Genomic DNA, 15,000 nt, shown 5'->3' on the forward strand with positions numbered 1-15,000 from the left:
TACAATATATTATATATTCCTGTAATATATTGCAAAATATACAAATGATTGCCACTTTCAATATATGGGAGAATATTAATATTAAATCTCATATATGTGAATATATTGCCTAATGTATTACATGATATTTTCCAATATACTGCAATATATTTTTGTCTGTAAGGGTTGTGAGAGAATGGGATTCGAATACAATACAGGGCTCCAGACTGCGACCATATGATGCATTTGTCGAACTAAAGGTGTAGGAAAGCTAACACTGTAGCAAAAAATACATGAAATGCCCACTATAACCAGTAGATGGCAGCAGAGGAGCGCTTAATGACTTATGAGCCATTTCCGTTCCGTAAAATATGGACAAAAGAAGAAAGTCACAAAGTCTCATGAAAAACAGATGCTGCGTCCCAATTCGCCTAAGTATGTACTCTTTTTGTGAAGAAAAGGTATATACTTTTGAGTGTGTAGCAGAAAAGTATGCAAGCTTCGGGACATACTACTTCGCCATCTTTAACGGACTCTGTCGCTTAGTTACGTGCATCCCGTCACCGTTTATCTGCCATGTCAATCATCGTCAGATTCGTCACAGTTCAAATCCTCCACATTCAGTTTAATCTCCTACCGTATCGGAGAGAAATGTAGCCGCTCGTTGATCTGCCATGTGTGGGTCTTTAATGCAGAGACTCTCCTCGTGTGTTTGCAGTTTAAATATAATGATGCATTTAAAAGTTAATGGCCAAATGTGTCATTAAAAAGTTCACAATGCTGCTGCAGGTGAAATATAATGTGGACAACACTGAATAAATATATTTTTGTCAGGTTAAATATTGATAGTTGGTCACTCAAACCCCTTTATCTAAACTTCTCTACTTAACCGTCGAGCTCGCACATCCGTCATGTTTGTAGTTTATTAACGCTTTTTATCTGCGTTTGTAGTTCTAATCGAATCCTCGTCCAACTCGCAATGGGTTGTGGGCAATATCAGCCGTTAGAGTGCCCATCGATCCATACTACGAATTCGGACCGGAAATAGTAAACCATCCGGGAATCTTTGGAATACTCTTTTCTACATACTACGATTTGGGACAGACTAATTCTATTTTCGAATACTATTTAGGATGGATAGTATGCGAATTGGGACGCAGGGAGAACCTTTTCTTCAGATTGTGACTGAATTACCCAGAGAGCAAGAGCAGAGCTGCTTTAATAATCTCTGGAGCTGTCAGTCAGTTCAGTCAGAGACTACAGAAGAACAACGGCACACTTTTACTCAGGACATGCTAGCTGGCAACATAGGATTCCATTCATTATGCTAAGCTAAGCTAGCGGCGACCCTGACAAACTAAAACAATGCACTGATACTAAAATGCATTTGCCCACATATCTAAATGTAGGACATATGCTGAATAAGCCCTAATTCTAAAAACGCTGGAGTGTTCCTTTAAATGAACTTTATGATACATTTTGCCACCATCTGTAGATCTGCTTTCAAATGTTGTGCAAATGTTTGAACATAAGCACCAGAGCCCAACATATCTGCCGGACTAAACCACAGCTCCAGTATTCATCACCTTTATTATGGCAGCTAAATGTTTAGGGACACGTCAAGGACAACATAATAGATCCCAACGAACAGTACAAAATAAAAAATGTAGCGTATACACATAATCCCTAGAAGCGATGTTCCTGGCGAACATGAATTATGTCTTTGTGTCTTAATGATGCTGTGGAGGTGATGAGATTGCCCTTTCTGTTTCATGAAGCCCGGCGGGGAACATTATCACGGATCGATTATCACAGATCTGTGCTCCGCTGATTATGCCTGCCAGCTCAATGCTCATGTCTGATCCGCTCGTCATGCCTGCGAGCTCACACTGCAAAAAAATGCTCTTCTTACTCACTATGTATTTTTGTCTTGTTTCTAGTCCAAACATCTAAAAATTCGTAAAACAAAAAGTATTGAATTAAGATTATTTTTCTCACCCCATTGGCAGATTATTTATCTTATTTTAACCAACAACTCTCTTCATTTTGAGTTATTTTTTCCCAAAACACCCGTCCACAAACTGATCCCACAAAGCTGGGAGCATGAAATTGTCCAAAATGTCTTGGTGAAGCATTAAGAGTTCCTTTCACTGGAACTAAGGGGCCAAGCCCTGAAAAACAACCCCGCCCCATATTCCCCCCTCCACCAAACTTTACACTTGGCAAATGCAGTCAGGTGAGTCCCGTTCTCCAGGCAACCACCAAAATGTCTTGGTATTGTGAGGCATTAAAAGTTCAACCCATTCTTTCACTAATGTGTGTAGAAGCGTCTGCAGGCCGAGAGCTGGAGTTATACACCTGTGGCCATGAACGACTGAACACCTGAACTCAGTGATCTGGAGGGGCGGCCCAATACTTTTGGCAATATAGTGTATATCGGTTATCGGACAACATCTTCACATCAGTGCATCCCTATTTAGTAAAGTATAGCCTCTGCATATAAAACGCAAGAATAGTATTCTCTATTGATATAGATGTCATTTAATATGTTAAAGCATCTGAGTGGATCGTTCTCCTCACCAGACGGTCGTCTCCACAGGGCTGTCATTGGGCTGCCTGTAGTCCAGCTGTGAAAAGAGCGGGAAAAGGACTTGGATTCCTCCAATCGAGTGGATGGCGCTGTGGATGGAGTGAGTGACGATAGCCTTCACATCCTGCATACACACACAAAATGGCTTATTAGAAAACTGAACATAAAGCGTTTTCTAGAAAACCTTAAAAATGTAAAAATGCAGAATGTGTCCTGTGATGGGTAGGTTTAGGGGCAGGGGCAGGGGCAGTGTGTGTGTGTGTGTGTGTGTGAGAGTGTGAGTGAGTGTGTGAGAGTGTGAGTGAGTGTGTGAGCGAGTGTGAGCGTGTGTGTGTGTTTGTGTACGTGTGTGTGTACGTGTGTGTGTGTGTGTGTGTGTGTGCGTGTGTGTGTGTGCGTGTGTGTGCGTGTACGGGACCGACCTGCAGCATTAGGGCGTGCGGCGAGTGCACGAATATGGATGAGTTTTCCCTGGGCGAGGACTCGAGGCACAGCTGAGCGTCGGTGGCTTTAGCGTTGTAGGTGAAGCTGATGCTGTTGGCCAGCTTCCCGTCGTACAGCACCTGCTTATGGTGCTCCGCCAGGTGGATGTCACTCTCAGACTTAAACTTAAACGTGCTCTGTGAAGACATTACAGACAATACAAGGCTAAATACAACACAAAAACATCCTTCTCTGACATTTTGCTTCTCTTTCAGCCTCTCTTGGCCAGTGGAAAACACCAGGGACTGGGCCGCATCCCAGAGGACTGATGATAATAATAATAATAATAATAATAATAATAATAATAATACTTTATTACTGAGGCACAGAGCAGCCACACACACAGGCGTACATTATCGTAATGAAGCTCTGGCTGCAAAATGTGCCATTTCACTAATGGCTCTAAGTGGGAGTGTGTGCCCGTATGAGAGAGTGTGTGTGTGTGTGTGTGTGTGTGTGTGTGTACCTCATGTAAAGCACTCTGTGCCACTAGACATCTACTCAACTGAGGACGTGAATGAGGGACTTACATAAGATCATGCAAAACTTCCTGATTGTGAATGACAGGATTTTCAACTCATTTCATTTGCTTTCCCCCCAAGATTTTATATATGGAATGTTTTGAAAAGTATTCATCGTGACCTCTTTAGGATCTGTTTGCATTTTACACAGTTAACAGCCTTTGTGTAAGTGTTTTAGATTGTCATTTAAAGACATCCACCTTCCAAACTAACGGTCCTACTGAGCCATCGGCCAATATTAGACATGTAATATCAAATATATTGGATAATCTAGATATAAATAAAAAAATACACCATAAATGCTAATATCCTCAAATAAATAGAAATATGAAAAATTAATACCCATAAAAAATTTTTTTACATTTCCATAACATTTTAGGCTATTTTCTGGTTTAGAAACAGCCCGCCTTTGCTGATGAGGTCACGTTAGTCTAAACTGCTTCTCCGGTCATGTGTCGTCCCATGACCAATCAAACTCCATCCGACATTATTTCACTGAATATTTGATTTTATTTTGCTTTTAAAGCCTGAATCAATCAGTTACCTTAAAAAACACAACAATAACACTGATGATCTCTTCATCTCCTGTTAGTGGGTGGGATATATTAGGCAGCAAGTGAACATTTCGTCCTCAGAGTTGATGTGTGTGAAGCAGGAGAAATGGGCAAGCGTCAGGATTTGAGCGAGTTTGGCCAGATTGTGACGGCTAGACGACTGGGTCAGAGCATCTCCAAAACTGCAGCTCTTGTGGGCTGTTCCCGGTCTGCAGTGGTCAGTATCTATCAAAAGTGCTCCAAGGAAGGACCAGTGGAGAACCGGCCACAGGGTCATGGGCGGCCAAGGCTCATTGATGCACGTGGGGTCCGGTCAAACAGACGAGCTACTGGAGCTCAAACTGCTCCAGAAGTTAATGCTGCTTCTGATAGAAAGCTGGCAGAATACACAGAGCAGCTCAGTTTGAGGCGTATGGACCAGTCAGGGTGACCTCTGACCCCGCCGAAAGCACCAACAGTGGCACGTCAGTATCAGATTCATGGAGGCCCCACCTCGCAACTTAAAGGACAAGCCATTTTTGGAGTGTGTTTAAAAATAAATGCTTTGTTTATAATGTTCTCAGCTCTGAAACTTACAGGATGTTTTAAAGGTACAAAGACCTCTTATGTGTCTAAAGATTTGTGAGGTCTTGACCCCTTTGACTTTCAAAAGCACTGAATATTAATCACTATAAGCACAATTGCCTCGCGAGTCTATAGGAATGACAGACGCATTAGTAATGAGACCAAACAGTCTCACACACACACACACACACACACACACACTTTCCCCTCGCCGTCACTCTCTTTTGCTCCCCGCAATCCCACGAGAGAGCTTCCATACACACTGTGTGAATGATGATCTATATAACCTATAACCACACACACACACACACACACACACACACACGCGCCAGTCCAGACGGCTCTCTGTGCGAGAATGCCAAGTGCCCCATACCTCACATGCTAATTACCACGGCAACACACAGCCGGAGAGCAGCTTGTTGGCTGTCACATGCTGACCAGACATCTGGGCTTCCTCTGGTACAAGACCACATCAACTGACCACAGCGCCACACACACTCTCACTCACTAGCTCACACACACACACACACTCTCTCACTCACTAGTTCACATACACACTCACTCACTAACTCTTACACACACACGCATGCACACACATACAGAAAGACAGAAACACACACACACACACTCACTTTTACTCACTAACTCACACAGACAGACAGACAGACAGACAGACACTCACTCACTCACTCACTCACTCACTCACACACTCACACACTCACACACTCACACACACACTCACACACTCACACACTCACACACTCACACACTCACACACTCACACACTCACACACTCACACACTCACACACTCACACACTCACTCACACACTCACACACTCACTCACACACTCACTCACACACTCACTCACACACTCACTCACTCACACACTCACACACTCACTCACACACTCACACACTCACACACTCACACACTCACTCACTCACACACTCACTCACACACTCACTCACTCACACACTCACTCACACACTCACTCACTCACACACTCACTCACACACTCACTCACACACTCACTCACACACTCACTCACACAGACAGACAGACTCACTCACAGACTCAGACTCACAGACAGACTCACTCACACACTCACTCACTCACTCACTCACAGACTCACTCACTCACTCACTCACTCACACAGACAGATTCACTCACTCACAGACACACAGACTCACTCACTCACTCACTCACTCACTCACTCACTCACTCACTCACACAGACAGATTCACTCACTCACAGACACACAGACAGACTCACTCACACACACACTCACTCACTCACTCACTCACTCACTCACTCACTCACTCACTCACTCACTCACTCACTCACTCACTCACTCACACACTCACTCACTCACTCACTCACTCACTCACTCACTCACTCACTCACTCACTCACTCACTCACTCACTCACTCACTCAGATTCACTCACTCACAGACACACAGACAGACACACTCACTCACTCACTCACTCACTCACACAGACAGATTCACTCACTCACTCACTCACTCACTCACTCACTCACACACTCACACACTCACACACTCACACACTCACTCACTCACTCACTCACTCACTCACTCACTCACTCACTCAGATTCACTCACTCACAGACACACAGACAGACACACTCACTCACTCACTCACTCACTCACACAGACAGATTCACTCACTCACAGACACACAGACAGACTCACTCACTCACTCACTCACACACAGACAGATTCACTCACTCACAGACACACAGACAGACTCACTCACACACTCACTCACTCACTCACTCACTCACACACACAGATTCACTCACTCACAGACACACAGACAGACACACTCACTCACTCACTCACTCACTCACACAGACAGATTCACTCACTCACAGACACACAGACAGACACACTCACTCACTCACACACTCACAGATTCACTCACTCACAGACACACAGACAGACACACTCACTCACTCACTCACTCACTCACTCACTCACTCACTCACTCACTCACTCACTCACTCACACAGACAGATTCACTCACTCACAGACACACAGACAGACTCACTCACTCACTCACTCACACAGACAGATTCACTCACTCACAGACACACAGACAGACTCACTCACTCACAGACACACAGACAGACTCACTCACTCACTCACACACACAGACAGATTCACTCACTCACTCACTCACAGACACACACACAGACAGACTCACTCACACACTCACTCACTCACTCACTCACTCACTCACTCACTCACTCACTCACAGACACACAGACAGACACACTCACTCACTCACTCACACACACAGACAGATTCACTCACTCACAGGCACACAGACAGACACACTCACTCACTCACACACACAGACAGATTCACTCACTCACAGGCACACAGACAGACACTCACTCACTCACTCACACACACAGACAGATTCACTCACTCACAGGCACACAGACAGACACACTCACTCACACACACAGACAGATTCACTCACTCACAGGCACACAGACAGACTCACTCACTCACTCACTCACACACACACACAGACAGATTCACTCACTCACAGGCACACAGACAGACTCACTCACTCACTCACTCACTCACTCACTCGTACACGCACACACACTCACACACGCACGCGCGCACACACGCCTTACATTTCCGCATAAATTACATGCATGTCATATAAACAGAATAATCCTCGACCTGCTAGAGGCGCAGATGTGCACTAACGTCATGCATCGATATTTGCAGAACCCAGAGCAGACACACTTGACCTTTATTTGGAGTGTGACCAATCAGCCATGACTTTACATCTTTTCCTTGACTCGTTATTTGATCTGACTTCTAAAAGTTGACATTTTCGTGCAAAATTGAATTAAAAATGCTAAATAAGTGCTTTTGGCCAGATGGTGTTTCTTCAGGTCATGCGACTCCAGTATCGTCTGAAACGATCATCTGTGCATAACTCAATGACATTAAATCAACACTTTTAATCAGCAAAGACAGATTCAGTTCCTTTAAATACATTAGAGGCGTTTATATTGCCACAAAAGATTCGTAATTCACATAAATGCTGTTCTTTTGAACTGTCTATTCATCGGAGAATCCTGACAAAATGCATCAGTTTCCACAGAAATATTAAGCAGCACAACTGTTATCATCATTAATAATAATCCTAAATGTGTGTTGATCATCAGATCCTCTGCAGCGCCATTACTTCCGCTGAGTGAGGTCAAAATACTGCCGTGATCGTAGATATATTTACATAGATGCCTCATTAGTGCCTGTGCAGATTGGTCTAAGATTATTTTTCTCACCCCATTTGCCTGTTTTAAGCAAAAACTTTGATATTTTTCCCCAGAAAACAAGCACAAATATCTTCTGTCATTTTAACGATCTAGTAAATGCATCTTGATTTAAGAATATTTAGATATTTGGACTGGAAACAAGACAAGAATACTAAATAAGACGAGCATTTTTTTGCAGTGTATGATCATCAGATCATCTGAGCCCGTCCGCGCCGCTGAAATCAGGGAGATTGCGCTCGTTTTTTGGGCTAAAGGAGAAGAATCGAAGTTGACGGCTTGGATTTCCCCTCAACGCTCGTCTCTGAAACACAGCCATTAACCGGCCAAGCGGAAAGATTAACATCACTCATCTATCCTTCACTCCTCGCTCTTACGCTCAGGGGGTTTTAAAGGGTTCGTCTATTTTAAGCGCTGCTTTGACAAACACTTCACACACACAGAGAGAGAGAGAGAGAGGTGAGAGTCCGGTTAATGAGCGAGGACGAGAGGAGAGAGTGAACATCAGGTATTATTAACAGATCTGCCGGAGAAACCGAGCCGGTGTAATGAGAAAGTGCTTTAGCGCAGCACACGTTTCAGGAGCGGCTCTCTCAGATATACGGCACACAGACCCGACGCGCAAACACAAACAACAACAACAACAACACACTCTCTGGTTTATAGCTGCACGTATGTAAGGGTTTGGAGAGAGCTAACACACACACACAGGTGTAAGGTCGTCCAAAGCGTCCCAGTGGAGGCCAACGATCGGTGGGTGGAGGTCGCTGCACGCTCAATCTTTTCAGACGGAAAAGGGATTTTATTCCACACTGCAATAAATGCTCTTCTTCCTCAGTATTTTTGTCTTGTTTCTAGTCCAAACATCTAAAAATTCTTACAACAAGAAGTATTTACTAGACAAGCAAAAGTAATTGTCTTGTTTTGGGAAAAATAACTCAAAATGAAGAGAGTTTTTGCTTAAAATAAGATAAATAATCTGCCAATGGGGTGAGAATAATAATCTTAATTCAAACAGAAAACAAGATTATTTTTCTCACCCCATTGACAGATTATTTAAAAGCATTTTTCGCAGTGTGGCTGTATCAATATGAAGTATCGATATATATCAATACTCTAATAAAAATAGTTTTACTAATTTTTATGTAATCATTTACTTTATTTAAAAAGATTTTTTAATGCATACAAAATGAATAACCTGTTACTGAATAGTTTTCCAATATTTTCCTGAACCATGATCTGAACGAGCCCGAACCAATCGATCACAGAGAGAGCGTTCGCTCACTGTATCAAACAGAGCTGCGTTCCCAAACGATGATAAAAAACGCTGATGCTTTTGGAAACACAGCCCAGAACTTATGGGGACATTTGTTCCTCACAATGTAATATAAACAAGTGCGCGCACAAACACACACACACACACACACACACACACACACACACACACACACACGTATGTTTGTTTCACTATATTAGTGAGGACATTACATAGACTTCCATTGATTTTATATCAGGTTAATGATACTTTCTTTCCCCTAACCCTAAACCTAACCATCACACACACACACACACACACACACAAACACACACACACACACACACACACACACACACACACACACACACAACCCCTATCCCTATCCCTAAACCTACCCATCACACACACACACTCACACACACACACACACACACACACACACACACACACACACACACACTACCCCTATCCCTAAACCTACCCATCACACACACACACTCACACTCACACACCGCCCCTAACCCAATCCTATCCCTAAACCTCCCCATCCCAGAAACATCTGCAGAACAACAGATTTAAATAAAAACATGTTTTGGCAGATTTATAAGCTTTTTTAACTAGTGAGTTGTTTTCATATTTTACTATCACAAGTACAGTCTTACAAGGTACACACACACACTATCTCTCTCACACACACGCAAACATACTATATAAGTGAGGACATTTGTGCCCTCACAAGTATAGGCTTACAAGGAACACACACACACACACAGGATATACCGTACCTTATATCCGGGTCCGAGCTGATGAATGGCGAAGATCTGAGCGGGGTTTAGCGCCTCACTGAACACATAAACGGCCCCGAGCTGCCCGCAGAACACACGGTTAGCATCGGCCGTCTCAGAAGAGCCCAGGAAACATTTATCATAACTCTGCAGGAAGAGAGGAAGACAGGATGAGGAAAACACACCAAAAGTGGAGCTTTTTATCAGTTCGGTGGATCGAGAGTTTTCTGGAAAGGCCCTCCTGACGACATCTTAATCTGATTTACTTTAGCGCGTCTAGTCACACTGCTCTTAAATGGCAAATGAACTGCATTTAAATAGTGCTTTCAACAGACCCTATGGCCATCTGAAGCGCTTTACATTCCCCCATTCACACACCGGCGGCGGTGTCGGCCATGTTAGGCCCATCCAGCTCATCGGGAGCAGCTGGGGTTCGGTGTCTCCCTCATGGACACCTCGACACTTGGTCAGGTGACCGGGGATCGAACCACCAACCTTTCGGTTTCTAGACATCCTACACAAACCACTGAGCCACTGCCGCCCCATATCACCAATGTCAGTAAGAGTGTCTTAAAGAGACAGTTCACACAAAAATATAGCCCCTTTCACACTGCACATCGGACCCGGAATATTACCGGAACATTGCCGGGTCGCCTTCTGTGTGAAAGCAACCACGTCCCGGGATTGATTACCGAATCCGACCCGGGTCGGGGACCTAGTAATATTGCGGTATCCGACCCGGGACGAGCGCTGTGTGAACAAAAGCCGAAACTAATGCAGCGACGGATGTGACGTAGTGATGACGTAGTTATCGTGCGACTCCTAGAGCTTGTTTTTTTTTTCAATAACACAACCCTGCAGTGCCAGAAGAGCTCGTCGGTGTTTAAACGCAGAGTTTTCGCACACAAATTAAACTACAATTAAACACGCAGAAATGTGCGCAAACTGGACACAAGTTGAGACCACGGAGCTCCTTACTCTCCGCGCTGAAGATGAGATCGTTCGCCAGCTCAGTGGAACGGTACGTGATGCGGTCGTTTATGAGCAAATAAAAATAAAAATGCATCAGCGTGGTTTCCCGAGAGAGAAAGCGCAAATTATAAGTAAGCTGAAGGCTTTGAAAAAAAAGTTTCACCAAGTGCTGGATCACAACAAAAATTGTTTTCTGTATACTTGAAATTGTTACATTTTATGTAAACAGGCACAACACACTTTATATTCTATCCAAAATAAAGTATTTTTTATTGAGAATTGTTGACATGTTTTATTTTGGTGTAAACAAGTTAGAAGAGCGTTTTCATAGCCTGAATGCCATCCTTTACGATTGTAGTAAGCTGCAGCATCTTCCCGGGAAGCAATAATAGGGATGTGACTACCGTCTATTGCACCAGCACATAATGGATACCCACGTTGAGCGAATCCATTTATAGTGTTCTGAAGAGCTTCTCCTCTGGGCAAGGTGATGAAACGTTTGAAAAGTTCTCTTCAATGTCGCGGTCACTTCATGAACCAGAGTACAAACAGTCGACAGCCCCACACCAAAAAGACAACCGATTGTGCGGTATTCGCCAGGGGTAGCATACCACCACAAAACAATAGCCAATCTACGGCGTGGTTCAAGTGGCTTCTCCAGTTTGTAGACTTTCGTCTCAGACTTCGCTCAACAAGTTGCAGAACAAACTCGAACGTGGTGCGTGACATGCGAAAGTGCTGACGCCACTGATCGGCGGTGAAGTTTTCGAGGACATAAACACAGCACCTTGAGGTCTTCGTAGCATCCACATTCTTCTATCAGAAACACCCAGTTGCATGAGCCGTGTACACAGAGCGGTAACTTTTAGCATCCGATGGCGCCTCTGTGCTCTAAGTCTCGCTGCTTCACTTTGTTTCCTACTCTCAGCAAGCTTTTCTTCCAGCGTACGCGTTATCTCATTAACTCTTCAGAAAGAATTCAATATAGAAAAACATAAAGTAATTTGGGCATTTAGCATAAACAACAATGCCGCTAGTTGCTGGTCAACAGCCATGTTTACAAAGCACTGAGAACACGTTTTGCCTTTCCTTATTCTTTGGCGCCAATCTTTTTCGACTCGTACGTTATACGTCACATCCGGACATCACGTGTCAACTCGACCCGGGACCGTTACGGGTTGTGTGTGAAAAGCGCACATATTACGGTATTTCGCTGGCAGTGTGAATGGACCAAATCTAGCGACCCGGGAACAAATGCCGGGTCGCATTATCCGTGTATTTGCCGGAATCGCAGTGTGAAAGGGGCTTTAAAGAGACAGTTCACACAAAAATATAACATCCGTCGGTAATGCCGCCGACACATGCTATCGGAATTACTGGAAATATGAGTTTCTGAGGTAAAAATTTCACATGAACGCCCTCTGACTGTGGCAAATCACACACACACACACACACACACACACACACACACACACACACATCATTGGTGATTACACACACACTTACGTCATTGGTGTTGACGTGCCATGCCATGTCCCCGTAGGACACCAGCTGGCCGTTGACGTAGCAGCGTATCTCGCTGTTCCTCCAGCGGTTGTAGATGTGGACGATGCTGATCATGTACCACTGCGGAGACGGGAAGAGGAAGCAGCATTAATATCCACACTCAGACTGCATAAAGCTCATAACTGAACAATTACTAAAGGTACAGAAGCGAACATTGGGCCCTATTCTAACAATCTGAGCTCTTAGGGCGAGTCCGAATCCTCTTCTGCTCGTTTAACGACGGGACAAACGGTCTGCGCTCGGCTCAGGGTCTAAAAGGGTCGTCCCTCGCATCTTAATGAATCATGGGTGTGTTGAATGAATGAATGAGGTGTTTATAAAACACTTTCATATGTACTACTGCACACCCAGAGCGCTTCACACTCCTGTCAGGGTCTCTCCTCAACCACTGGATGATGCGATGGGACCCACGCTACAACACCGCCATAGTGCGCTCACACACACACACCACGAGAGGGGGATGGAGCCCATTCAGGGGACGGGGATTATTAGGGGGCCATGATTGGTGAGGGCCAATGGAGGAACCCGAGGTTACAGCCCTACGCTTCACCAGAAGAGTCAGGACCTCTAACGTCTCAGCCGAAGGACGTGTTCTGGGCATAACAAGCAATTAACCAATCAGAGTCTCATCTCCCTGTGTGTGTGTGTGTGTGTGTACGTACGTACGTACGTGAAGCGTGTGCGTGCATACATACGTGAAGTGTGTGTGTGCGTGCGTGCGTGCGTGCGTGCGTACAAAGCAGTGTGTGCGTGCGTGCGTGTGACGTGTGTGTGAGCGATGTGTGTGTGTGTGAGCGAAGTGTGTGAGAGTTTGTGTGTCCGAGAGTGTGTGCGTGCGACGTGTATGCGAGTGCGTGTGAGTGTGCATGTGCTGTGCATGTGTGTGTGTGTGTGTGTGTGATAGAGAGTGCATGTGCTGTGTGTGTGTGTGTGTAATAATCAGAGTGTGTGTGTTGCTGTGGGTCCCTGTGTGTGTAATAACCAGTGTGTGTGTGTGTGTGTGTGTGTGTGTGTGTGTGTGTGTGTGTGTGTGTGTGTGTGTGTGTGTGTGTGTGTGTGTGTAATAATCAGTGTGTGTGTGTTGCATTGGGTCCCTGTGTGTTTAATAACCAGTGTGTGTGTGTCTGTGTGTGTGTGTGTGTGTGTGTGTGTGTGTGTGTAATAATCAGTGTGTGTGTTGCTGTGGGTCCCTGTGCGTAATAACCAGTGTGTGTGTGTGTGTGTGTGTGTGTGTGTGTGTGTGTGTGTGTGTAATAATCAGAGTGTGTGTGGGTGTGTGGGTAATAATCAGAGTGTGTGTGTGTAATAATCAGAGTGTGTGTATTGCTCTGGGTCCCTGTGTGTGTAATAATCAGTGTGTGTGTGTGTGTGTAATAATCAGTGTGTGTATGTGTGTGTGTGTGTGTGTGATAGAGAGTGCATGTGCTGTGTGTGTGTGTGTGTGTAATAATCAGAGTGTGTGTGTTGCTGTGGGTCCCTGTGTGTGTAATAACCAGTGTGTGTGTGTGTGTGTGTGTGTGTGTGTGTGTGTGTGTGTGTGTGTGTAATAATCAGTGTGTGTGTGTTGCTTTGGGTCCCTGTGTGTTTAATAACCAGTGTGTGTGTGTCTGTGTGTGTGTGCGTGTGTGTGTGTGTGTAATAATCAGTGTGTGTGTTGCTGTGGGTCCCTGTGCGTAATAACCAGTGTGTGTGTTGCTGTGGGTCCCTGTGTGTGTAATAATCAGTGTGTGTGTTGCTGTGGGTCCCTGTGTGTGTAATAATCAGAGTGTGTGTGTGTGTGTGTGTGTGTGTGTGTGTGATAGAGAGTGCATGTGCTGTGTGTGTTTGTGTGTGTGTGTGTGTGTGTGTGTGTGGGTAATAATCAGAGTGTGTGTGTGTGTGTGTGTAATGATCAGAGTGTGTGTATTGCTGTGGGTACCTGTGTGTGTAATAATCAGTGTGTGTGTGTGTGTGTGTGTGTGTAATAATCAGTGTGTGTGTGTGTGTGTGTGTGTGTGTGTGTGTTATAATCAAAGTGAGTGTGTGTGTGAGTGTGTGTGTTGTGTTCCACCTATAGGCTCATATCACTAACACACTCTTTATAACAGAAATACTGCACTATTGACTTTAGACCGTGTGCTTAAAGCTCTAGTGACGGAAATAACTACAATCCCATAATGCATTGCAAACAGCATAATTAAATTAAAAATGATGGGTTACAAATGTTGAATACAAACACACACACACACACACACACACACACACACACACACACACACACACACACACACACACACACACACACACACACACACACACATGCCTTTAAACAGCTTTTGATTTTGATCGGAAACATTTGTAATGGTTTTAGAAGTCTCTTATGCTCACTAAGGCTGCATTTATTTTATTAAAAATACCTACAAAA

The 15,000-nt window shown here is 44.5% G+C and overlaps 1 protein-coding gene across 8 annotated transcripts in view; it reads right to left on the minus strand.

Moving 5' to 3' along the window:
* Nucleotides 1-15,000, minus strand: part of nbeaa (neurobeachin a) — a 321,036-nt gene that overhangs the window by 97,859 nt on the left and 208,177 nt on the right. For 7 of the 8 annotated variants that reach the window (XM_067433708.1, XM_067433710.1, XM_067433705.1 and 4 more), the window contains exons 7-10: nucleotides 12,537-12,656; nucleotides 10,059-10,205; nucleotides 2,992-3,189; nucleotides 2,560-2,693 (exon numbers count right to left, since the gene is read on the minus strand). In XM_067433708.1, coding sequence (XP_067289809.1) covers nucleotides 2,560-2,693; nucleotides 2,992-3,189; nucleotides 10,059-10,205; nucleotides 12,537-12,656 — 599 coding nt within the window. Of the gene's footprint in view, nucleotides 1-2,559; nucleotides 2,694-2,991; nucleotides 3,190-10,058; nucleotides 10,206-12,509; nucleotides 12,514-12,536; nucleotides 12,657-15,000 lie in introns of those variants that run through there. The other variant, XM_067433709.1, reaches the window with a different exon arrangement.

The sequence above is a fragment of the Pseudorasbora parva genome, chromosome 23 (genome assembly GCF_024679245.1).
Source record: "Pseudorasbora parva isolate DD20220531a chromosome 23, ASM2467924v1, whole genome shotgun sequence".
In the NCBI taxonomy this organism is placed as follows: Eukaryota; Metazoa; Chordata; class Actinopteri; order Cypriniformes; family Gobionidae; genus Pseudorasbora; species Pseudorasbora parva.